Source organism: Peromyscus leucopus, chromosome 3 (genome assembly GCF_004664715.2).
Source record: "Peromyscus leucopus breed LL Stock chromosome 3, UCI_PerLeu_2.1, whole genome shotgun sequence".
NCBI classification, from domain to species: Eukaryota; Metazoa; Chordata; class Mammalia; order Rodentia; family Cricetidae; genus Peromyscus; species Peromyscus leucopus.
The window spans coordinates 132,029,217-132,056,021 of NC_051065.1; the positions used below are offsets into that span (position 1 = coordinate 132,029,217).

The 26,805-nt window shown below is 39.1% G+C and overlaps 1 protein-coding gene across 3 annotated transcripts in view; it reads right to left on the minus strand.

Moving 5' to 3' along the window:
• Pde3a (phosphodiesterase 3A) overlaps positions 1-26,805 on the minus strand; it is a 287,295-nt gene that overhangs the window by 109,415 nt on the left and 151,075 nt on the right. For all 3 annotated transcript variants that reach the window (XM_028872232.2, XM_028872233.2, XM_037204010.1), the window contains exon 2: positions 10,585-10,635. In XM_028872232.2, the coding sequence (XP_028728065.1) occupies positions 10,585-10,635 (51 nt within the window). The remainder of the gene's footprint in view (positions 1-10,584; positions 10,636-26,805) is intronic.

Here is a 26,805-nt window from a genome sequence, read left to right on the forward strand (position 1 = left end):
ATCCCAATGTATCCAGAACTCTTTAGAAATAGGGAAGTCCAGACGCATATAGATAGTTTTAGAAACATGACTGCTCTGTCTCAGTACTCAAGCTTTAAAAAACATTTCACTGAACACCAGAATCTTACTAAGTAACTGATATTTAAGCACAAGTTATTCAAGTCAACTCTAAGCTCATAAATTATAACTACCTGACCTTGAAGTTGCGATGGTTTCCATGCCCCTGCATCCGACATGCTGGGAATATAGGCAGGTACCACTGTGCCTGGCTCCATCATCTTTGACAGTCAACTTTTTTCATCTCTTGCCTAGAGAAATGGTGCTTTCACTGTCTGCACATCCTCTTGATTCTTTTAGCTCTCTTCTAGAGCCGTGGATCCATCTTCCTTAAACAGTCTTCTCATTAAATCACTCTCAAGGTGTGTGCCACTGAGGCTGCCTGAACAACTCTCTCTAAACTTTGTTTTCATGAGTGGAAAAGAAAAGAACTCCGTCACACAACTCTAGGTTGGAAATAGTTGCAGAGGGTCAAGTGAGAACTGTAAACAAGAAGAACTTAGCTGTAAAGGCACAGGGCCTCTCGGCAAACAATTTTGATTCGAGTTTTGTTCTCATTGGATAGCCTGTGAATTTCCAATAAGAGCAAACTTTAACTTGCAACATTCTAGAATTTTCCAGAAATTGTACACTGTATAATGTATCAACACATTCACACACAAATATACATATTTACACATATATACCGCACATATTAATACATGCATACATACATGAACACACACACACACACACACACACACACACACACACACACACACTTCAAAGCCCCAAATACCTTGAAATTCAAACTGACAGGAAGCTCCATTCACATGACTTTTAAAATAACTATAACATTAATATGTACTGTTCTGGTTTCGACAGTTAGTATCATACCTGTTTCTTGTATTGTCTGCTTCTTTACAAAATGAGCCAGGTTTTAAATGCTGAGATGAGAACCACCAAGCAATCTGCAGTCACAGATATAATCTCCATGGGTTCTGGGCACTGAACTCAGATCTTCAAGCGTTGGCACCAGGCACTTTCACCTGCTGGCCATCTCACTAACCCATCCAACGTAATACTTTTAAAGGGAAGAGGGGGGAGACTTTGATGGTAGTATGAAATGTCAGTATTAAACAACTCTGCAGTTTTCCCTTTACAATGGGGGCAAAGAAAACCCTGCACTATAAATACAATTAGAATAGCATTAGAACTATCCAAGTGTACATAAAACTGGCTATGCATTAATAAGAGACTAAATGAAAACATTTCCCCTCTTGGGGATTTTTAAAAAAGTATACCAAGGGAATGCCAACTTCCTATATCTCAGACTTTTGTTAGGATGACACATGCCCATAGTCATTGTAAAGACCAACCATTCTTCCACTTTCCTGCCACCCTCTTTAGTCAACCCATCATGACCACTTGGTGGCCAATGAATCATTCTAGCTGTAACACCCTTGCCTGAGATTTTTGTCTTACATGAGACTCTGTTTATGTCTGAACTATCTTCCCCTTTAAAGTTCTATTTGAAAGTAAAAGAAAAACTTCACATTTCTACTTCAGAGTACATTTTCTCAAGTAGTAAAAAATATCTTACTCTATGCAACCAAGAATGTAAAATCATACAGTATTTAAAAAGTATTGGACTTTGTCAGATTCAACAATACAAAGAACAAATGGACCCACTCTGAAGTTATCATATTTTTTCTTGCCTTTATAGCAAGTAAAATGGAAAACTGTAGACCTGCAAAATTAGTTAGCAGAACTTATATATTTATTTTAGAAGACTCTAGGAACCAAATACCACCTTCCTTAACTTTCTTTTGGCTGCAGCTCCAACTGCAAGAATGGTCAGGAACTACTAGGACTGAAAGAAGTGGATATTATTGTATTGAGCACTTAGTAAATGTAATGGCTGCTTACCCTATTCAGAGTCCCTGCAGGTAAATACCTACCAACAATACCTGCCATTCCCATTGTTTTTTGGAAGTTTTATAAGGTCCTACAAGGCTATGATTTAGCAAGAACTTTCATAAGGCATTGCACATGTCATGGGAATGATGCCCCCAGTACTCAAGATAAGAAGGTCACTCAATAAGCACTAAACACGTCCACTAATCTATGAACATGGTGCTAATGAAAGCACAAACGCCAGTGGCAATTTCCCTTCGATTTCTGTAGACGCATTTGACTCCTGTTTATTGATGCTCTCTGCAAAGGTTCAAGGCTTTCAACAAAGAGCAATGTACTCAAGGTCACTCACCAGGTCACAGAAGCACATGCTCCATGTAGCCACTGCATGGCAGAAGCACCTTCTCTCCTGGGCCAGTAAACCCTTTCCCCATAGTTTCTGAGGACATTATCCCTCTGTGAGAAAACTACTTCCCAGGGATATGATCTTTAAAAGTGAAATGTGATGCAGAGACTGAACCCGAGATTGTGTAGTGATGAACACTAAGTGAGGAAACTCCCATATTCCTGTGTGAAGTGCCAAAGCTAATTGGTGCACAGTTACCAACTCCCTTCTACCATCAGCAGAGATTATGCCATAATCGCAATCAAAAGCAATTTAGCTTTCCCAACAGCACTTGGCCACATTTGGAGATGGTCTTCATTGTTACCCTGGGAAAGGGGGCTGCTTTTGTCTCTGGCTGCCAGACACTGCTATGCACAGATAAGACAAACGGCTCTAAAGTTAACACAGCTTTTCTGTCGCTTTTCATGTGAATATGAAGCAACAGCTTTAGACCCATAAAGTTAGTTTCCAGAATTTGTGTATTTATGTCATAGGCACTTGTACGCAAGATGTTTGTATTGGTTCGTTTATTTTCTCATCTCAGAGGACAAAGGCAAGTAATACTTGCACTTTTATAACAGCATGGGTGCTCTAGATACTGTTATTAAATAAAATTTAAAAAAAACTTCAAAAAGCGAAGAAAGGATGTTTCAAAAAAGAGTGTCCAAACAGTAAATATCTGACATCAGAAGTTGTATAGATATGTATATATGTGACCCTTATTGTTACTACTGCATGAGATAACAAGTCACACTTAAAATGCATGGAGCCCAGGCACATATTTGTTGCATGGTCTCATTCCACAGAAGCAGTCTTAAACAAATTTTATAACGTACCAGACACAAACACAGAAAACACAACAGTAGATATGGAGAGACAGCTCAGTGATTAAGACCACTTGATGTTCTTCTGAAGAACTCTAGTTAAGATCTCAGCATCCACATTGGGAAGCATATAACCATCCACAACTCCAGATGCACGGGACCTGACACACTCTTCTGGCTTTCACAAGCACATACACATGACACACACACACACAAACACTAAATCAGTCAATCTTGATTAGATGAATATCCCAAAAGGAACAATTATTGGAATAATTTCTAGACTTGTGGAAAAGTAAAAAAGAAAAAGAATGCAAGTGAAAGACACTAAGTTTGTGCAAAAAGTAACCCTAGCAGCAAACTCGACCCAGGACGTGAAATGCTAGCAAGTAGTGACAGGGGGTGCACTTGGAAGATGGGGTACTGGCACCTGCTGTGCTCACACTAATCCCTCATAAATTCCTGGGAAATGTGGTGAGGCATCATCCTAAAATGTATTAAGAGGAAATAATTTTAATATATTTACATGACATTTTCCAGAGTAATCTGGAAGATATTTATATTGTTCTTCACATTTTCTTATAAATTATTTAACCCAGAAAATAAGTGACCTACCACTGAATTAGACATTTATGGGCAAAGGATTAAGTTAGCGAACCATTCTCTGGCATATCCAGACTAACAGAAAAGTGAAGCGCAATGGCTTCCCACCAAATTCAGCCTGGACACTTAGAGCTGCAAAGGTTAACTGGGCTTGGGAATTGCTTCCTACTCTAGCATTTCCACAGACTGGCATCTCCAGGTTGCCACAGACAATTAAGTACCTACCACTAACATAGTTCAGAGGCTGCTTTGAAGCATACTAGGAACCTAATACATTAAATAACATTTTCCACCAATCTGTTCAGCTACCTTCTTGCTTTGTGCATTTACAAATTCAATTATTTATGAACAGTGAAACCAGAATCTCATCATCTACAACAAGACTTCAATCACACCAATAATTATTCCGAGGGAACAGCCTTAATTCTTGCTGACAAAGCCTGGCTGTCAGTAGGATATCAATAATACATCAAAGGGAAAAGAGAATCTATAAGTTCTTATTGATGAATAAAAGTCTTTCAGTTTCCTGTTTGTCAAAAAGATAGGAAGTTCATAGCTTCACAAGCTAAACTGATCTTTCCCACTGGATCATCCACTGAGTGATAAGTAAATTTGGGGTCCTTGGAATTCCCCCTTCCACTTAGGTCCCTTTTGTAGGATAGAGATTTTCTGTTGCTTCTCTTTACTTCCCACTGGAAAGATTTTCATCAAGAATTTAAGAGAAAAAAACATAATTGCCTTCTGAGAATGTCATGCCCTGACTTCATGTGGTATTACTGGGAACGATGCCACATGAAGGATCTCTGCATGATCCTGGGAGTTTATTTATCATTCAGCATTTTTCCTATATTTGGATGGTCTAAGAATTGAGAGCAGATGCTTTAAAAAGCAGAAACTAGAAACAAGAAAGATTAACTGCAAACCTGTAAGCTGATGGATTAAGTCAGAGAATTATTGACTACAACACAAACAAACTTGAATAAAGTTCTTGCTGAATCTAAACAAAGATATGCAAGTAGGTGATGAAATTTATTCAAAGCAAGATAGGTAGGTTTTAAATAAAAGTTTCACATACTTAAATATTTAAATAATGCATATATGATATAACCTTGAAGGATGAAGGTAAATCGGAGAAAATTCTTATTTTTTTAAGCAGCTAAAAGAATCCTCAAAAAGTCAACTCTAGCCTGGTAAAGATTAAGGTTGACTTTAGATAAAACTAAATGTTCAGAAAACTTGCTTGCTGTCAAGTATATGAAGATGAAAACCATTTTGTTCAATGTTGATTCCTCAAAAATTAAAAAAATACCTGAAATATGTTCATATTTTCCCTTTAAAAATACATGTATTTATAGTGTGTATATTTGTGCACATTTATGGGCCAGAAGGCCACATGTAGGACTTGCTCCCTCTAATATGCAGGCTCCTGGTACTGAACTCAAGTTACTATCAGTTTTAGAAGCAAGTGCTCTACCAGCTAAGCCATCTTGCTATCCTGCACATTCATGCTTTCCTATCTTTCCTCAAAATGGATTTAACTTTTTTCTTCAATATGCCTGAGTGTTTGTTTCCATGTACATAAGCACCATTTGTGTGAATCATACCCATGGAGGCCAGAGGAGGGCATTAGAGAGGGTTTGTCTCCGCGCATGCATGCACAATTTGTGTGCCTAGTACCAATGGAGGCCAGAAGAGGGCATCAGGTCTCCTAAAACTGGAGCTCCAGAGCGGGTAAGTCACCATTATGTGTAATGGGAACCCAAGCTGGGTCCTCTGCAAGAGCAGTGTGTGCTGGTAATTGCTGAGCCACCTCTTCGCCCTGCCATGTTTTTCTTAAAATGAAACACATTATAATTTGCCATTTAGAACAGTATGCACTGCTAATAAAACAGCTCTACAGTTTCTACTAGGCTATCTACCAATTAATTAATCAATTAATTATTGAGATAAGGTCTTGTCTATAGTCTAGGCTGCCCTCAAACTCTATGTGACCCTTTTGTCTCACTCTTCTAAATGCTGGGGTGACAGGTGTGAGTGGTCACCTCTGCTCCTGCTAAGATTTCTTGATGTTCACACCCCAAGTCAGCCCTCCGATAGTTATCTATAACATTAATTCCACCATTCAAGTTCTTTCATCAAACACACACACACACACCCTGCCTCTCAAGAAAAGGTAAGACCTTAGGTTGGCAGTTGTTGTTGGAGTCTTAGATGGTCTTTTAACAAAAAACCTGGAGGCAGATACTGGGGTGAAACCTGAAAGATCAGAGAGCCAAGCAAGCCACAGCCAAACTCGCCTCACCAACTCCTCAGCTGATCCTGTTTCCTCAGACTGAAAGGATCTCAGCTGAATTAACTTAGTTCCTGTTTCCTCACACCTTATATATCTTTCTCTGCCCTGCCTTCACTTCCTGGGATTAAAGGCGTGTGTGCTTCACAGTACTGGGATTAAAGGTGTGTGCTACCACTGCCTGGCACTGTTCAAGGCTCAGTGTGGCCTTGAACACACAGAGATCCAGATGGATCTCTGCCTCCCAAGTGAAAGGGTCTGTGCTACCACTGCCTGACTCTATGTCTAATCTAATGGCTGGCTCTGTCCTCTGATCCTCTGGCAAGCTTTATTGGGGTACACAATAAATCACCACAGGCAACAGCCTACTTACATTTTGAATGATTGGTCCCCATTTCTTCTCTAACTGTGGGACAGATATTTTCCTACTTTTCCAAAGCCTTTCCATATGTGCATGTGCTTTGGGGGACAGTTCTCCAGTGTGTTGTTTATCTGAGAATATGATCAGTTTTGCTGGTATGGAGTGAATGACTGGGATGGAGCCAGAGGAAGAGGAGGGCTGTGTGAAAGGAAACCTTACACATAGGAGCCAGAGGGAGGCCTATGAACAGAGCTGCATTCCTTCCCCTGACAGCAGTTTACCGTCATTGGGCCGCAGGCCTTGGAACGACTTCAGCCTGCTTTCCTCGCCATTCTGTGTCTGCTGATAACTATGGATACTCAGCTTTTCTCTCCCTCCTATTGCTGGTCCTCGCTGCAATTCTTCCTTCCCTTTGAATGGAGCTTTTCCATTTTACCCTAATCTTGGTTCAATTCCTGGATTCTCATTTCTACCACAACTTTTTTTTTTTTTTAATCAAAATCGCTTTGCTCACACTCACTTGCACCCTAATCAATCCACCCAGAGGTATTTCCCACGATTCTCATTCTCTTGGGTCTGTGGTCTTAGCCTTCTTTGCTCTGACAGTACTGCTCAGTTCTGACTCATTTTCTCCTACTGCTGATTTCTGAGACCATGTGCACAGAGCACCTCCCTCTCTGGCTTCCTCTCAGCCCTACCAGTGAGTAATTCCCAAGAAGTGGACTTTCTTCTGTTTTTCTCGTCAAATATTCTTCTGGGAGTCTATCTGCTGCTGCAGTTAAATTATCACATGTGCAACTGGCATTTCCAGTTTGACATTAGCTCTCTTCTGGCCACGATGCAGCTAGAATGGTCCCTTAAGTATTTGTGTGAGGCTTCCTTCTGGAATTACCATCCTGGCTCCTCACTTGCTGGTGCTCACACTAACGTTGCCGTTTTTGCTTTGAAGGTTTCTGTTTGTGACACAGAATCTCCCAATACTCAAACTCTTGACTTTCCTTACATCTCCCTGGCAATCTCATAAACATCATATGGCATTCTCTGTCTCAGCCATTAAGAGTAATTCCTGAAACAACACCCATTTCATGAATACTGTGTGGCATTCACATCAGGTCTTCCTGTAACATACTTACCCTATAGGTTTTAAAGAGATGATACAAAGAAAACTCATATACACCCAGACATGTGCCAGTTCAGACAGTTACTCAAATACTTTTTCATTCATTGTTCCCTCTATGCATTTCAGGAGGCTTACCTAACATCTAAAGCTTGGCCAGCTCTGCTGGTCCCATCTCTATTAAGTAATACTAATTCTACTAGACAGAAAGAACTACCAAAATCCCATTACATTTTATTTATTTACTGGTCTTTCGTTCTACCAGAGGCCTTATATAGGAATTACAAAAATTGTTCTATTTATTTCTCAATATATATTTTATTATTTTTAGTCATATATATGATTATGGGTCTGTGGGGGTGGTGTATGCACATGTGTATCAGGTCCTACAGCACCAGGGGTTTCAGATTAACTGTAGCTGAAATTACAGGGAGCTGTGAGCCACCTGACATGGATACTAAGAATGGGTCCTCTGCAAGAACAGTACATGCTCTTAACCACTGAGCCATCTCCCCACACCCCCACAATTTCTCTATTTCAAGCCATGACCACCATGTACTTACTTAGAGTAAGTGCTTGCAAACCATGCTAAATGAAACCAAACTGAGGCGAGATTTCACCAAGAGCTTGGAGGGTTAGTGAACTATTAAAGAACAAGCATTCAGATGAAGCTTGCTTGGAATTCCCTTTGAAAAATCGAACTATTTGAGAATATTATATCTTTTTTTAAAAGACAGAAAGAGAAGAAGGGACTAATACTCTACTGAATGCTTCTGGTCTTTTATGGTAGCAATGTAGTGAGAAATTAGAATTAGGTCAGGGGTGCTACCTGGTGCTGCATTTTTCCTTCGGGGATTTCTAAAGAATGAAGGGTTCACCACGAACTCTTGTTCCTTGTTAGTGGGCGTTTTTCTTTGACAGTTTTCACTTAGCTAGAAGACACAAAGTGGGATGAAGGTGTACTGCACTGAGAAGAGTCGCTCTGCTGGCTGAAAGGCCCTAAAGCCCCTGCTGTGAGTGACACAATTCCCTGGAGCACAGGCTGATTCCTGTGGTTGTCAGAACTAGGAAGGTTTCTAATGTCATCTAACTTGTATGGAATTTCTGAAAATACTTTTGAGTGTATAACTCCAGGCTTTTATAATTATAGAAAACACCTAGAATATACTTTGCTTGATTCTGAGTTTTCTTTTATTCTTACAATTTATGGCAGCATACTTTCAGGAGCTTATTTTTTATGATTAATATGACAATGTTGCCAAGCCCAACTTTAATATAAATTATAGTACAATGAGCCATAGAGAGAAATATACTTTAAAAAAATATATGTATATATTTTACTATGTTCTTTTGGCAGTACATGTCTTCAACAAGTTTGGCTATTTTAAACATGAAAGCATTTGGGCAGTGATAATCAGAAATTATGGACTTATTTATGCTGTTTACTTATTAACTATTTTAATAATTTTTTTTTAATTTGTGATTATGTGTATTGTGCAGGTTTATGTGTGTGAATAGCCCTGGGGCCCAGAGACATTGGATTCCCTGGAATTGGAGTTACAGGCATTTTTGATTCACACAGTGGGGCTGCTAGGAACCATATTCAGGTCCTCGGCAAGATCTGTTCTTTCTCTTGATCACTGAGCCATCTCTCAGTCCTGTTTTCTTTTATTGCTAGTTTGCAATCATAAAGAATTTATTCTGTTAATCTCAACAACTCATTACCCACAGAAATTTTGCAGGAAATTGTAACTTAAGATAATACAAATGTGAACAGATAGAGAAGTGCCAGAGAAAATGGAAGATGAGAAAAAACCAGGAGACAAAGTCTTTTGGATAATTCTGATTCAAAGGAGTTTGTTTATATTAGCTATTCATCCAGCTGGTACAGAAAAAAGGATCACAGCCTCTATAAAAATAGATTCACATTATTACCTCAGTTTTTCACTACATCACTGCTATTTAAGACTATGTACTCAGATATTTTACCTAGACATGTTCAATAGAAATATTTAATAAAAGTTTTTGTTTTTTAAAAATATTAAATAAACATTGGTTGAAGTAAAAAAAAAAATCACAGCTTCTAAGAGGAGAATTGAAACCATCCATTGACTTGACTTCATTTTCTCAGTGACCTACATGAACAGTTATCCACACACATAGTGGTGACACAGGTACACATAGCTAACAGAAACACAACCAGGGGCAGCCCACACTTGAAAATGAGCAGACACATACTGCACAGTACATTCATATACATGAGTCCAGAGCTAAGAATTCCCACCCACATACTTATTTTTGGTCAGGTTTACATTCAGGTAAATAGCAAAATACATTTTCTACATCTTTACAAAATATACTTGGAAGAGAAAGAATATTCTGAGTGTGAAACACAGCCTTTATTCTGTCAGGCAATGTAATTATGGAAGAAAAACATATCCACATTGTCTAATTAGGTCATTAAAAAGCTTAAATGCGTCATGGAAGCTTTTTCCTTTGCCTAAGACATAAAATGAGACAATGAAAACAGTCTGGTAATATAGAAAGGTCTAGAATTTGTTTCTTTTCAAAAAAAATAGGTCCTTTCATCTTTCTTTTTCCTTAGACAAAGACAATTAATTTAGAGACAAAATCTTCTAATTAGTTCAGAGTTTGCCCCGATTATATTTCAGAATATTTAACCAGAAACAGGAAGATAGAGGAGGGGAGAAAGAAAATACACGGAAAATTATCAAAGGAAGTGAATGAAATCAAGAGAGTGGGCTGTTGATCAAAATGCATTCTGCAGAGTCGAGATGAATATAAAGTTCACATTCACATAAACACAAAGCAATTTGGGAAACCAGGAAAGTCTCCGGAGGAAAAGACTGACATCTGCCTGTAGGCCTTGAAATCCAGACTTTAATTACGGCTAACTTAAATAAAAACAAATGGCATGATTATTTTGCCTCTTCCTCTGTCTGCTGATTATTATTTCTTGAATTTCACAGAATCTCATTCTTCAAAGCATTAAGAAACAGAACCTGGAAAAATGAAAGAGAGGACATTTACCTGGGATCCTCGTGGTCCTCTTTTGTGGTCCCATTCTGAATGACCCATAAGCTGTGAAGACAAGAAGGTAATTGTGGTAAATGCATATTTTGTGTCACCAATATTTTTAGTCTTGATTTGAAAGAATAATTAAGTTGCTAAAATCTGTGTTCTAATAGGAATAGTATCAAGTAAACACCATAAGTAAATTGACATGAAGGAATAAATTGTCTTGATAGCTAGCATTTCAAACTATACTGGTAACAAAGGTATCTGAATATCTCTAATAGGAAGTATCTGCTATGTATGGCTCTACTATTCTTTGCCAGGGAAATTCTAGACACGTGTCAAATTTTGCAAAGCTTCATTTTCATGTCAGTAAGTCTGTGGTCACCCAGGGAAATAAACACCATAAGTCACGCAATAAGGCTGTGTGATACACTGTCAGAAAGAGGAAGCAGAATACTGATTTTATTTTTAGTAATTTTCAAATATATATATATATATATATATATATATATATAATTATGCAAATCTGTTGTCCTTAAAAATGTATACCTTTCTAGGCTGGAGAGATGGCTTACCGGTTGAGAGAACTTGCTGCTTTTAAGAAGAACCTAGGTTCAGTTCCAGCACCCCTGTGGTAGCTCACAATCAAGTGTCCTAAACTCTAGTTCCAGGGAATCTGATGAACATCCAAGGGTACCATGCAAATATGTGGTACACAGACATACATGCAGAAAAAATAATCATACACATGAAACAGAAATAAAAATAAGTCTTAAAAAGGGATACCATTTGAACTAAGTAAATCAAAATATGAAACTCCAGTAACAGTGATATGTTAAAATCTGTCATCTAACAGAAGACAAGTCAGCCAGTAGTTATAGTATGAGAACAAAACAGAGTGCAATTAAAATTCTACTTTAAAATCTTTGACAAGAGTTGAATAAAAAATCCTTGTGATATGATCATCCGAAAATAAACCAAGGTAATTTATGCTACTCATTTTACAAGACATAGTTGGCCATTGCACTCAGCAGAGTCATTGTAATGATTTAATTATAGTTTGGCTAGCACATAATTTGGGCAAAATTATCCAACTAACCATTATGCAAAATTAAATGTTCACACAGTTCATATTTCTTTAATGCTTTAATTTTTTTAATTTTTGATTTATGGGCACTGCCTTTTCTGGTAAATGCTCATTAATTCTAATTTAAAGTTGCTGATGAGGTTCACAAATACTAATCAATCAATCAAATAATTAGTATGGTTTATACATATTTAAATTAGAGCCATTTAATTACTTATTCTCTAGAACTATCCAAAACAATTCTTGACACATTTCAATTGTCAGCCTCTTTGTGGCCTTGAGATTGCCCTGTACTAACGCAGGAAGGTGAGGAGCTATGTACAGAAAGTTCGGTGACATGATGAAGGGAGCTCTGGGTGGTGCTGAAATGATTTAGTCAAGTGTTTGGGAAGGACTACCTTACAGGAGGCTGACTCACATTGTCATCACCTGCCGTACTAATAATTTCAAGCCAGCAGGGTTAGAATAACTTGGCAAAGTCTGCTACACATGGCAATCGCAGTAAACACAGGCAAACTATTTTCTAAATGAAAATTATAATCTATATTCCATGGATTAAAGAGAGAATATTTGCTTGTGACATCAGGTCAAGAAGGCAATGATTTTTCTCAGACCAGAAAGAAAATCATGAAATTTCTCCTCTCTCCTGTCACTAATATCTTACATATGTTGATGTTTTAAGACCAAGAATAATGTTATTTCAAATGTATACTGATTTGGTTGTGAGCCTAGCCTTTAACGGCTGAGCCATCTCTCCAGCCCCTGATTTGAGTCATCATGTGTTACAGAAAAGATCAACTCAATACTTTGTAAATGAGAGTTTTTAAAAACACTGCAAAAAACTCACTGTCTCAATTTGGCCTTTTCTTAAAAAAAAAAAAAAAAAGTATAATTTGCCAAGTATGTTATCTATCAGAGGCAGCAAATTCTCAGCCTCATATGATAAACTAATGAGAGAACATTACTGTAAATGAATTCTATTTTATTCTATTATGAATATGTATATGACTTATTATATTTAAAAGGTATGAGCTGACCAAGAATGTGATTTGTTCATTTAAAGATTTATTTATTTTTATTTTATGTGTGTGCCTGCATTAGCTTATGCATGTCATATGCATACAGAAGGCTGCAGGGGCACAGTGTGTCAGATCCCGTGGAACATTAGTTACAGATGATTGTCAGCTGCCTGTGTGTGCCGGGAGCCATATCCGGGCCCTCTACAAGAACATTGGTTAACTGCTGAGCCATCTCACCAACCTCTGACTGTTATATATAGGCGATTGCTACTATTTTCAATGCCATCGAAAGTTACATGTAGCATTCTATAGCATATGCAAATTATAAATGAAAAGCAATTAATTATGAATATGATAAATGAGATACAGGAAAGTTCTCTAAATAAGGAGGGTATCAAAGAAAATTAACTGAACATTTCCCCTTATGGGTTTAAAGCTTAACCCTTAAATTATATTTTTAATGAAAATAATTTGAGCTCAAATTACCATTTATTATTTCAGTGTTGAGTTCATGGGGTTTTATTACAGTATTTTCTTTGATGGGTTTTAATGCAGAAGCAGTAGCAAATACTCCTGGAAAAACAGAACCACAGGGCAAAACATTTTAGGAAGTGCTTAGATGTTCTGCAGCCCATTTGCCAGGCTAGTGATTGTGAGAAAATATTGCTAAAACAAATATTAAGGAAGACAGCATGCATACGAAATCCCATGGTTATTCTATCAACAAGAAAGTCAGATAGTCTTTTGATCAATCTGATAGATTTAGTGTCACCTCACAGATGATCAAAGCAGTCAGGGGATTAGTTTAAAAAAAACATTTATGGGCCAAGGACAACAAGGAACAGAAGTAGAAACTGGACATTTTTCTTCTTTCAATCTATCCCATGTGGACTCAACCTTTGAGGTCAATGAAAAGCAGCAGGGTACCTAAGCAATTCTGGAAAAACTATCCGAAAGTATTAACTGCTTTTGAGATAGTCCTTTGAAAGAGGAATGTGTGCTACTTTATGATATGTTAAATATAAGAGAAAGAGATGATCCCGGAAAATACATAAGCTCTGGGGATGCAGACATGTTCTAGTTAAGAGTACATAGCTACTTAACTCAGAAAGAGAAAACTGATTCTCTGTCACCATCTATTAAAAAGTTTCCCCTGTGATTTCTCCTTGGAGGAGTGACATTTTGATAAGTATCTTACCGAAAGTTTGATGACATAGGTCATCAAGGTTAAGCCTACACATGGCAGGCAAAAATCTCTCCATAGAATGAAGAATTCCTGAGGAGGGGATGGGGGAGTCCCTTGTGTCTTTTTTTTTTTTTTTTTTCAGTTTTCATGAACCACGATGAGCAAAATAAAGATACTTAAATTTTTTCCTGGTGGACAAGCTACATGTTCTTTAAGAGAGACGAGTCTGTCACATGAAGCATTTAGAACATCCTGACCCTTTGACATGGAGTCATTTTCATCATTACAGAATAATTCCTCCTTCTCTCCATCTTATTTTCGATAATAAATTTCTGCATCACAGCCTTCAGCTTAGCAGTATGTTGCATAACACTGCCTTCCAAGGAAAACAAAACCACTGCCAAGCACAGAATTCAAGAAGTTCACAGGAGGAGCAAAGAAGGCAACAGGGAAACAGGAAGGTTGTGTCTGAGCGCAGATATTTTTAAGTGTGCCATGAGAAATGACAAGAGCTAGCATGATGTTTCCTTAGGTAAGATGCTTTCAGTTGATGTTGACAGAGTTTCATTCTGCTACTTTCTCCTGCTATTTGTTTGTTTATATAAAACGTAATGCCTTTACAGGGGCATCGTGGGAGAATTGCTAATGAAAGTCTGAAAGCTGCCTGAGAACTGCAAATCTATGGGGAAGAAGAAATTATTTCTACTATATATTTAAAAGATATGGAGGAAAAATAATTAGCTGAGCCTCATGGTATAGCCTTATACTTGTTTGGGCTACAAGTAAGCTGAACACTTGCCTGAATGGAGTGGGATCCCTGTCTCCAAAAGTAGGTTTTAAATGGACTGGGCTACAGCTTAGTTGGAAAGCATTTGTCTAGCATGTGCAAGGTCACATGTTCACTCCCCAGCATAGGGATCATAGCAATGATCAAAGGTGAGGGTGAAGACTCCAGTCACCAGGGTTATGTTTTATGGCACTTTAAAGAGATATGTTTTGCTTTGAGGGGAGGGTTCAGGTTTCACTTCAGGCCAGGCTAACCTAGAACTCTAGCTCAGGCTGGCTTCAATGTCATTGTAATCCTTCAGCTTCAGGCTCCTAAGTGCTGGTATTAACATTTGCTAGTCACCTTGACTGGCTTTAAGGAAACTATTCCCTTCAGGTGGTGAAAATTACTAACACATTTAAACTGCTGGTAATGGTCGAGAGACAGCTGGAACTGACATACTCTGGTGATGGGATGGACAAACACCCTAATAGTCATGTTAGAAACCTCATCCAACGACTGAGGGATCTGGATGCAGAGATCCACGGCTAGGCCCCAAGTGGAGCTCCAGGAATCTAATTAGCGAGAAAGAGGAGGGTTTATATGAGCGAGAATTGTTGAGACCAAGGTTGGATAAACCACAGGGACAAATAGCCAAATGAATGGAAATACATGAACTATGAACCAAAGGCTAAGGGGCCCCCAACTGGATCAGGCCTTCTGAATAGGTGAGACAGTTGATTGGCTTGATCTGTTTGGGAGGCATCTAGGCAGTGGTACTGGGTCCTGTACTCATTGCAAGAGTTGGCTGTTTGAAACCTGGGGCTTATGCAGGGACGCTTGGCTCAGTCTGGGAGGAGGGGACTGGACCTGCCTGGACTGAGTCTACCAGGTTGATCTCAGTCCTCCGGAAAGGCTTTGCCCTGGAGGAGGTGGAAATGGGGGGTGGGCTGGGGGGAAGGGGAGAGGGTGGGAGGGGGGAGAACAAGGGAATCCATGGCTGATATGTAGAACTGAATGGTATTGTAAAATAAAATAAAAGGGAAAAAAAGAAAAGAAAGATTACCTATATGTGGTTGGTCTATGGACATGTCTGTGGGGAACAGTCTTAATTCTTGTTTGATGTAGGAAGATCCAGCCCATTGTGGGGAGCACCATTCCCTAGGCTGGGCCCTTAACTGCATATAAAATGGGTGAATTCATTTATACAGCATGGGTGAATTCATTTCTCTCTCCTCATGAATGTAGATGTAGTGTAACCAGATGCTTCAAGTCACAGCCTGACGTCCCCCAGTAATGGACTATGACCTGGAATTATGAACTGAATAAACTCTTTCCTCAAAAAAAAAAAAAAAAAAAAAAAAAACATACAAAAGTAATTTACTTAGGAGGAAGTCAGAGATGCCAGAGGGTCCACTTTTTATATTTGTTAACGTTTATTCATTAAACAAATTTTCATTGTATGCCATCATGTAAGGCACTGATGTAGGCACAGCTAATACCACAGTGAGAAGAGCAAAATGTAATTTTTCTTCCCTGGTACTTATAATTTAGCAAAGGAAGACATACGACATTCACAGAAGCAGCCAGCCCACATGGCCCTGGTGCAGATGAAGAGGTTTACAGTATCCTAAGAGGATGGTGGTGCAGGAACAGTGGGTAACAGCTGGGGCTGGGCACAGAGCTACATTGCTGTAAGGAAGCCAGAGAAGCCCCTTTGACGTGGAGAAAGTAAGACAGGCATACTTGTAGACCTGAAGGAAGAGCACATCAGACAGGATGCAGCAGGTGCATAGTCCCTGAGGCAAGAGCAAGAAGTGGTGTCTGTGAGGAGCAAGAGTGGGTCCCTAAGCTGCCATTTAGGAGGAATAGGATTTGTGTAGTTATAGGTCTACATTGATAACTTACTTCATTCCAACAGAAAAGAAAAAGAAAAAACCAACCCTAGAGAACATTCTCTATAGAAGACTGAGGCACTGGGAATTCTCCTTGCCCTAAACTCTTAATTCTATAAAGAGGCACCTTCTATTAGTTGCCATATATAGCCTATTTTATTTTGCCTTGTTACATGTGCTCCAATAGTTATAAAATTTGGCAGGGTATAGAGCACTTGCTTAGCACACTCAAAATGATAAGTGCTTGAGTGGGCGTGGCCTTCTGGCTCCACGTTTAGTATGATGGCCCTGAAGTTTTCAGTGTGATGAGCAAGTTCAAATTTATTTAGCCTTGGCATATTATCCCTCTGGAACATGCTTTTCAATGTCTTCGTAGGTCGGTTTTCCCACTCTAGAATTCTGTATGATGACACAGCCACCTTGCTGGTCGCATGTGCGCAAAGGCTGCCAAGCTGCAGCTCTCTGGGCTGGGGAGATATGCAACTGAAATATGCAACTGAGATAGATATGCAACTGAGCGTTCAGACCAGGACAACTCTGTCTGCTTTACTCCTAGACGTTCCTTTCTGTGTCTGCTGCTGTCAAGAGTGGGATGTCAATACGACACTGTGCTCCTCCAAACAAGGGATGATAGAAGTTTGCTTTCCATCTGACTAAGTTCAATATAAGCTAACATAATCACAGTCTCCCATACTTTGTTTCTTAGCCCTCCCTGGTTCTACATTCAAGACCTGAGATTTTGCAAGATATAATTCAGATCATGTGGAAAACAATTACTGTCCTTCATTATTTAATGGCTAAACTAGGAAGACATTATCAGCTGCCTTTAAGTAGACCAGATATAACTACCTGCCTGCCTCATAAATAGCCTTCATTACAACTTCTCTAGTACTCCCCTCTCCAGCCGCCAAATCACCTCCAGGTTACAAGGTTTTATCAGTGACACTGACTTTCCTGAAGGTTTTATAGAGGCAGCAGAGGAGTTACATTATACAGAACACAGCCAAGAGCCCTGAAAATAAGCTCCAGGGAGCACACAGCTCCTTCACACCCAACTGTGCTTTGTGTCCTTTGTGACAGGGCAAAGTAGTGAGTCTTTTCAATTTACTAGTCGTAGCTTTTCTTGCCTTTAGAATCTTTCCCAGGATCAAACAAATACCTTTGTGAACACCCCAGGGCAATATAGCCTCTCTGATGTTCTCCTTCTTACATTGTCAGAAAAATTAACAAGAAAAAAAGGAGTTCCTTAGAATTACCATTTAAAAATGATGATGGCCGGGCGGTGGTGGCGCACGCCTTTAATCCCAGCACTCGGGAGGCAGAGGCAGGCGGATCTCTGTGAGTTCGAGGCCAGCCTGGGCTACCAAGTGAGTCCCAGGAAAGGCGCAAAGCTACACAGAGAAACCCTGTCTGGAAAAACCAAAATAAATAAATAAATAAATAAATAAATAAATAAATATAAAAATGATGATGATGGTGGTGATGATGGTGTATGTGTGTGTGTCTTTAGAAACTGGAGGTTATCTTGGGTGTTGGTCTTTAGTTACCATCCACCATTTTTTTTTTTTTTTTTTTGAGATGGGTTCTCTTATTTGCCTGAAATTCACCACATAGCCTAGGCTGGATAATCACCGAGCTCCAGGGACCCCCTATTATTGATTCCCCAGCACCAAGATTACAATCATGTGCTACTGCACTTGGGATTGTGTGTGTGTGTGTGTGTGTGTGTGTGTGTGTGTGTGCGTGCGTGCGTGTGTGTGTGTGTGTGTGTGTGTGTGTGTGTGTGTCTAATGTAGGTTCCAGGGATTGAACTCAGATCCTTGTGCTTGTGTGGCAACTCCTTTACCCTCTTCAGAAAGCATTACAAACCTGAACATAGCCCACTGGAAGACTGAAATTAGTGGAGACCTATTCTTTCCACAGATAGACACCAGGCCTTAACTCCACCCACCCTAAACCTCTGATCCTGACTCTTAAGTATAACAACCGGGCAGCCAGTAGAAAGTCTCCAACATGGAGGAAGAAGGCTTCATACAGCAACTCAGATGAACTTGAGTTTGAAACCTCGGTTGCTCTAGGGCAAGTTCTCTGTCTCTGTAAGTGTAATGAAGTTCCTACTCTTGAGTTTAGAATGTTTTAATAATTCTCCTTTGCCTCCACCCTCACAATGATGACCAACTCGCTAACCCTATATGCTGCTAGATCTCAGAAATACCAGTGAAGTGACATCTGGAATTTGCATAACATTTATATTATGTGTGCAATGATAACTCTCGGTGCAGGTACTGTCACCGATAACTCAACAGTTCTTTTCTATAAGATAGTTCAAGAAAACTTGGCAGTGAGATGAAAAAAGCTTATGATTCTGAATAAGGAAATTCCACTAGTGACATTTTAGCCCACACTGGTTATTAAAATCTGGGGAAGTAAGTCTTCAAGGAAGGAGATTTAATTTAAACATTCCACAGAACCTTTCTTTCTGCTTAAAGAAAGATCAACATTTTTCTAAAAAAAAAAAAATAGATTTTCAACAATCTGTTTTGTGGTTTTCTGAGTATTTTTCTTATTATTTATTCATTCATTACTAAGAGTCATATGACCCTACTTTATGAATATAAAGATGAATTCAAACAGGCAGGATGGAAGCAATTACATAGTAATTGAACTGGGATTAAAATTTAGGTCAGCTAGGTGCGAATCACGTTTCTTTTCCCTACTGTTTTGCTTTTAGCATGGAATTGAGCCAGTTTGTAGCTCTGGCCCCAGGTGATCTTCTCAAAACATTTATTAGGGTTCAAATCCCTTTCTTATTAAGCTATCCCCAGCTTCCATCACCACGGGACCAAAATCAGAGTCCACACTAAGTTTTGGGTCTTTGGCATGGGAGCGTTTTGGTGAGGAGAAATAAAGATACCCATTGCCCTTTGCACTCTCCACCTTTCTTAAGCCTGTGGAACACGAGAAATTTTTAATTTTTCTAAGCGCTGTAAATTAATCATACTTCATACCAGTAGCTGCGCAGTCATCTCTAAGGATATGGTAAAACATACATTGGTTGCTTAGCTATGAACTGCTCTTTTGACACAGCTCATTAGTGCCACACATTCATTCCTGAAATCATTCATTCGTTCATGCACTCCTCCAACACATAGTAGGAGCATATATGTAGCTCCATGTTCTATGAAAGTGTAGTAAGGATGGACTTTCCCAATCTAGAGGCCCCTTGCAAGACCTGCTGAATCATTAATTAGGAGTAAGGAGTAATTATTCATATGAATTCATCAGGGTAACTGGTTCAAATCTCACCTCAGACATGATGCCGACTTATGAGTTTCATGATCTCAGTACAAAATATATACTCATCAGTTAATTTTAGTGATCATATCATATTGTCACCACATTTGAGCTTACTCAGAGGAGTATAATTCAGATATATGAAGTTACTTCTAAATAAACTTGAATGTGTAAATAAAAAAAAACCTCATGCCTTGACTAGATTAATACATGGTTACGAATTTGATCAACTTTACAATTAAAACTATTTGCCATGCATTGTGAAATAAAGTCACACGTAGCACACATGCATGACCATGGGCTCTACACAGCTTCACAAATCAGATTCAGACCTATTTTCTACTGGGCAACTGGAAAATTCTACATTTTAACATAACTAGGTCCCGTGGTGATGGAAGCTGGGGATAGCTTAATAAGAAAGGGATTTGAACCCTAATAAATGTTTTGAGAAGATCACCTGGGGCCAGAGCTACAAACTGGCTCAACAAGCAGAAGTCTAGCTCCAGCCTTCACATGCATTGTTTGCTGGTGGAAACTACAACCAACTGAACCAACTGTCCAGTGCAAACAGTTGGTCTGGAAACACAAGCAGACAAAAGGCTGGGTTTAGCTCAGTAGTGGAGCATGCACAAGGTCCGGGGTTCAATCCCCACACGGCCACTCACACACAAAAATACCTTGTAGGGGGGCAAACAAGTAAACCAAACATACCATCTAAGAACCACTCCTCCCGATTCTGTGCAAATATTCTAAAACAATGCATAAGAAAACCTTGTAAGTCCTGGGCAGATAAAGCAAAACAGTTTATTTAAAAAGAAAACATAAAAGCATTATGGCTTTTAATTTATTAAGTCCACAGGCTTTAGTACATTTGAAACCCAAATCACTGATCACCTCTGAGTGTGGTTGTAAATCTGTACTTTACAGTTTATTACACCATGTCTTGTATTATTTCTGCCAATTTGGATAATTATGTAGCAAACAAAAAATTGGGGGGGGGGGACTTTATATGCTGTTTCTAAATATTTACCTGCTTTAGACTGGATCCAGCTCACAGTTTTCAGTTTCTTTATACATTTAGATTCCATTTACATAATAGCTCATGAAAGGACTATTCAAGGCTATTTTCCACAGAAAATTATCAAAACTCACTCAAACCCACAGTGGCGACTTCATGAGACTAATCTATAAAAATAATCTCTTCTTAGGAAAAAAGTTAGAAAACTGGGGGAAAACAATGAAACAATGTCAGTTAGGTCATAAAAAATTAAATTTAAAAAGATTTATTTTTCTTGAATTTGGATCACCTCCTTCTTCATAAAAGATTTTGATATGTTGAATTTGGTGTAAACATCATATAATTCTTTTGAATTCAGTAATTACAATTAATAAGTCAAATAACTTACATCTGTGGCTATAACCATATGTGTATGTGTATGGTTGGTTATATATAGGTATATATGTCTGTATATGTACATATATATGTATATAGTGTGTATACAAACACATATACAGTTGTTAATATATAACTTACCTTTAACTATGTAAAATATATAAAACAACTTCATTGCAAGCTATCTGAGGAAATTCTCTAGGCTACCATGTTAAGAAACACTCTTAAAAATAATTTTAAAAGAAACAGCATGACTTTTAAAATAAAACTGTAAGTCATATGAATTACACCACTGAATTCATTTTAAAGCCTATTAAGCAAAGACAGCTGCTGAATTCACCTTTATGTGGCTTTGAAACATGGACCCTGAATGTGACTGTGGGCTCCCATAATATTGGGGTGACTCTTGGTCTGACTACCTGTATTCCTTTTGAAAACTGTAAAAGGGGAGTGGTCACATGATGCTCTGGTTAACATATACTGCAAATGTCCAAGGTCCCATCATCAGAGGATACAAATTTTTCAAGATTTTGCAAGATAGGACCTCACAAGCCTGCTCAGGTTGAGCAGTGATTTCACTATTATTGATCTCAGATTTTGCAAAATCGACATGCTTAAACAGTTCATTAGAATCACACACATATATGCATGCATGCACAGACACACACACACACACACACACACACACACACACACACACACATCTTAGGATAACCCAGTTCATAACTTAGTATATAAAGAGAATTTTTATCTTTGAAAGATGGTCAGAGGCAGCTCTGAGAAACTAGGGCTATTTATCCAACTCACATCAGGAAATGCTTTTTAAAACTGAGCTCATTGAATTGGTGGATATCTTGTTTGCAGTCACTTTCCACAAACTTCACAATCCAGGCCCTGTTATGTAAGGCACTGCACATGTTACAGTGTTGTCCATTGAATCTTCACAGCGCTGCATTACAGGAGAGTGTGAGGCGGTTGAATGTCTTGCCCAGTAAGCGCTGGTTTTAGTCTTACCAGAGCTGTGAATCTGCAAAGGTTGTTTTTCCTACATTCAGTTTTCTCATTTATAAAATGGAGGTAGGGAGCAGCTAGAAGGCTCAGTGGCTAAAGGTGCTTGCTGCCAAACCAACCAACCTAAGTTCCATCAGCAGAATCCACATGGTAGAAAGAGATGGCATTGCTTTTCTGTTCTTTTTCCTTCTTTTTTTTTTGCACGCGCGCGTGTGCGTGTGCGTGCGCGTGCGCGTGTGCGTGTGCGTGTGTGTGTGTGTGTGTGTGTGCATATGCATGCAAGTGCCTGCCATGCAGGCATATAGGCATGTTCTCATGTGTACAAGTATACATGCATGTGTATGCCTGTGTATATGGAGGCCTAAGGATGATGGGGAAGTTTCACTTGATTACGCTTCCACCATATTCACTATGGTACGATCTCTCAGTCAAACCCAGAGCTCACCAATACAGCTAGTCTCTCTAGCCGACTTGCTCTCAGGGTCCTGTCTCTGCTTTCCTTGGATTTAATTATAGATGGGCCACCATGTACACCCAGCATTTCTGTAGGTTTTGTGGATCTGAACTCCAGGCCACTTGACTGAGCAACCCACACGTTAATGGCAAAGCCATCTTCTCAGGCCCCATTCTGATACTTTAGCACTGCTGCGCATTCTTGTTCCTCATTTTTCATTTATGGTAGCATCTCATCAGGGACACTCTCCATAACTCTCTTGCGATCTATCTACCCATCTAACTAACTATCCCCTTATCTAATACCAACAAGCATGGAGCATTTGCCCTGAGCCAGGCTTGGTACTGGGAGTACACAGAAGTTCAGTATAACCTGCGCCTTCCCTGCCATTCCTCACACATGACTACATACGTTTCTGGCTGTCACTGGATCTTTCAGGACCACCTCTTGTCTGTCTCCCACTGAAATCACTGGGTTCAGAATAGAAATCTAGTCAGTGTGTACTGTGTGCACTGAGATGGGCACATGTTGAGACACACAACATAGACTCACACAGAGGATAAGTGATTCACTGACACAAGAGAAAACTGAACAGTGGGAGTCAAACACCACTCATACACACATGACACACATACACACACAGAAACAGAGATGGAGAGGCAGACACAGAGAAAATGGGTTAATCTGAAAGCTGTACTACTGTGTAACGTTCACAGTCATACCTGTGAAATTTAAGTCCTAAATTTCACTCTGCTGAGGAGGAATGTCTTGGTACAGAAAAGCATCTTGAGACATACATATGTATATAAAACTATGATAAATAACATGTCTATTGCTTTTGTTTTAGTCCTTTTGTGGCTCTTGGATGCAAATGAGAGCTCCAGTATAGTACAAACAGCTTTATGATGCTCTGCTCAAACTGGGAATTGTCTGTCTGCCTTCTTTGGTCTTAGTAATATCGTCTACTTTTCCACACTACAGGTGTCTCAACCCCAAGAGGGCCTTTATAGATGTTGATATGCATAGTTTAGAAGCTATTTTCTAGCCTCAATTTCCCAACTTATCAGGAAGTCACGGGACACAGTTCTGGCCAATAGATATAAGCAGAAGTCACTATATGACATTTCCATGGGAACTCTTGACTAGTTGGTGTCTTGCTCTTCTCTTTGTTTTCTTCCTGACTACAAATAATGTAGGATTCTAGAAGGAAGCAGTGACCTCAACACAAAGTGACCAATCAGCAAATCTAACAGCTTCCAGTAACCTAAAGTGTCACGAGGGGTCACTCTCTAAGAAGGGAGATATTGATAGTTGCCCCTGCCCTCCCAGCCCCATAATTTCTTAGGGAACAGTAGCAGTAATGGCAGATAACAAATAAATAGTGGGGGAAAAAAGCCTTGGAAATGGACAACAAGCAGACCCACACACATTAGCTAACCTGCATTAACTCAAAGGAAAGCAAAGCACTCTAACTGTATAACAGATCACACAGGCATAATTTACATTGTGTGTGTGTGTGTGTGTGTGTGTGTGTGTGTGTATTTGGGTGTGTATATGTGGTGGGCATGTAGGGGGTGGGTGTATGGGTATGTGGGTGTGTGTATGTGGGTATGGGTGTGTGTGTTTGGGTGTGTATGTGGGAGGGTGGGGGAGGGGTGAGTGGGTGGGTATGTATGCCTGTGTGTGTGAGTGTGTGTGTGTGTGGTGTGTGTGTGTGTTTGGGTGTGTGTGAGGGGTGTGGGGGGGTACGTGCCATTCATAGCAATTCAAGCCTATGAATTACACTGTGTGGAAGAAAAAACATATGTGTGTCTCAGTCTGCTTTAATACCACATATCTGAATCTACAGGTTTTTTTAAAAAAATAATGCAGCCGGGCGGTGGTGGCGCACGCCTTTAATCCTAGCACTCAGGAGGCAGAGGCAGGCGGATCTCTGTGAGTTCGAGGCCAGCCTGGGCTACCAAGTGAGTTCCAGGAAAGGCGCAAAGCTACACAGAGAAACCCTGTCTCGAAAAACCAAAAAAAAAAAAAAAAAAAAAAAAAAAAAAAATAATGCAATCGCAACTTTAAAAATAGACACATGTATATAATATTACAAACCAGAGAAAACCTGCCTGAAGAACAAATGAAAATGTTTTGAATCATGTGTTACTGAACCTGGCTTTAAAATTATTTTAGAAAGAATATTTTGGGAATTTTGAGTTAACCATATTATTTTTAATACAGAATGTGACATGACCTTTAACATCATGATTTTTTAGATAGAAAATGTAAAGTAATATTTTTACACTGCCTTCCACCTTAGAAACAAAATTCACTTATCATAAATCAGCTTGTCTAATATAAGGCACAGAGAAATGGTAAAATTGAGAATTTTATTATAAAAAAACTTTGCAGTTGTAATGGAAAAGGAAGAGTTTCAGAGAATAGCACAGACATAAGAACTTCTAGATGGATCTTGATGATTGAGAATTTACCTTCAAATTTGACTATTGGAACAATATGTCTCCTTTTTTCAAAGATAAAAGTTAAATAGCCCCGAGAAAGAAAAGCACAAGAAATAGGAAAATATTAATAAATCATAAATGTAGCAAAGGACTTGCATTAAGAATAGTTGTAAAGAGAACACAGGACCTTAACACTTCAACAACAGGAAGCACTCCAGTTAGAAAACAGGTAAACAATGAAAGTGACCTTTCTCCAAGGATGACCCAAACCTAACAAGCACATAGAGATGTGCTCAGCCTGGAGCAACTTGGGTAGGGCAAGTCAAAGCCACAGTGAAACACCACTTCACACCCCCGTAGAGGATGGCTACTTTTTCAATAAGCACACAAGAAATTAAGTGTTGGTTAGGATGTGGGAGAACAAGTACTCCCATTATTTGCTACTGGGGATGCAGTCCGGCCACTTTGGGAAAGCATTTGAGAGCTTCTCAAAATGCACAAAATAGAGTTTCCATATGATGTAGCAATGCCTCCATAAGCATATTCCCAAGACAAATGATAATTTGTCCACAAAAGCCTGAACAATGATATCCAGGGCAAACACTATTCAGAAAGAACCCAGGTATAGAAATAACTATAAGTCCATCAACCGATCAATGAATGAACAAACAATGGTGCATACACACACTGAATATAGTTTGGAGACTAGAATGAGTGAAATAATGACACACACTAGCAACAGCATGGATCAACATCTAAAACCTTATGCTAGATGAAAGATGTCAATCAGAAAAACTGCCAATGACTCCCGTTTCAGGAAAAGTCCAGAATAAGCAAATCTGTAAGGTCAGTCAGTGAGCAGTGGACCTGAGGTGGGAGCAGGTGACAATGAGGTGTGAAAGCTGGAGTACACAGGGTTTTACTTGGATTGATTAAAAATTGCTAGATTCAGTGACGATGTCCTTAGCTCCATGAAAATGCCAAAAGCTATTGTATTGCATGCTTTAGATGGGAATTTGTGGGGAGGGGGATGTGTTATTTCAGCATTATTTCTATGTACACACAAATCTGATACTAAAAATCTCTTTAAGGACAAACATTAAATCTATCCTAACTGATTTGAATAGTACTATTGAAATGTTGGGGGAATAGAGAATTATAATTAATCTTTAAGAAGATTTATTTTTAATTATTTGTGTGCTTGTGTCTTTATGTAGGTATGTTCTCAAGAATACAGATGCTCAAGAATATAGAGGCCAGAAGGTAGCTTTGGATGCCTTGAAACTAGAGTTGCAAGTGATTTTGATTCATGTGCCCTGTGCTCTAGGACCAAAGTCATAACCTCTATAAGAGCAGTATCATTAAGCCAGCTCTCCAGTCTCATAAATAACTTCTTTGTATGTAAAATGTTAAGATACTTTAGCTGTATTAATGAGCATAGATTGGCATGTCTTATTTATTTTTATACTAGTAGTGTGTGTGTGTGTGTGTGTGTGTGTGTGTGTGTGTGTGTGTGTGTAAGCATTATGAGCATGGGTATGCCATGGCATTCATGTTGAGGTTAAAAAAAAAAAAGCTAAAGGAGTCTGCTTCCACCATGTGGATCCTAGGGATCAAACTCAGGCCATTAGTTAGGCTTGGGGGCAAGCATGGCTACCCACTGAACAATCTCACCATCCCC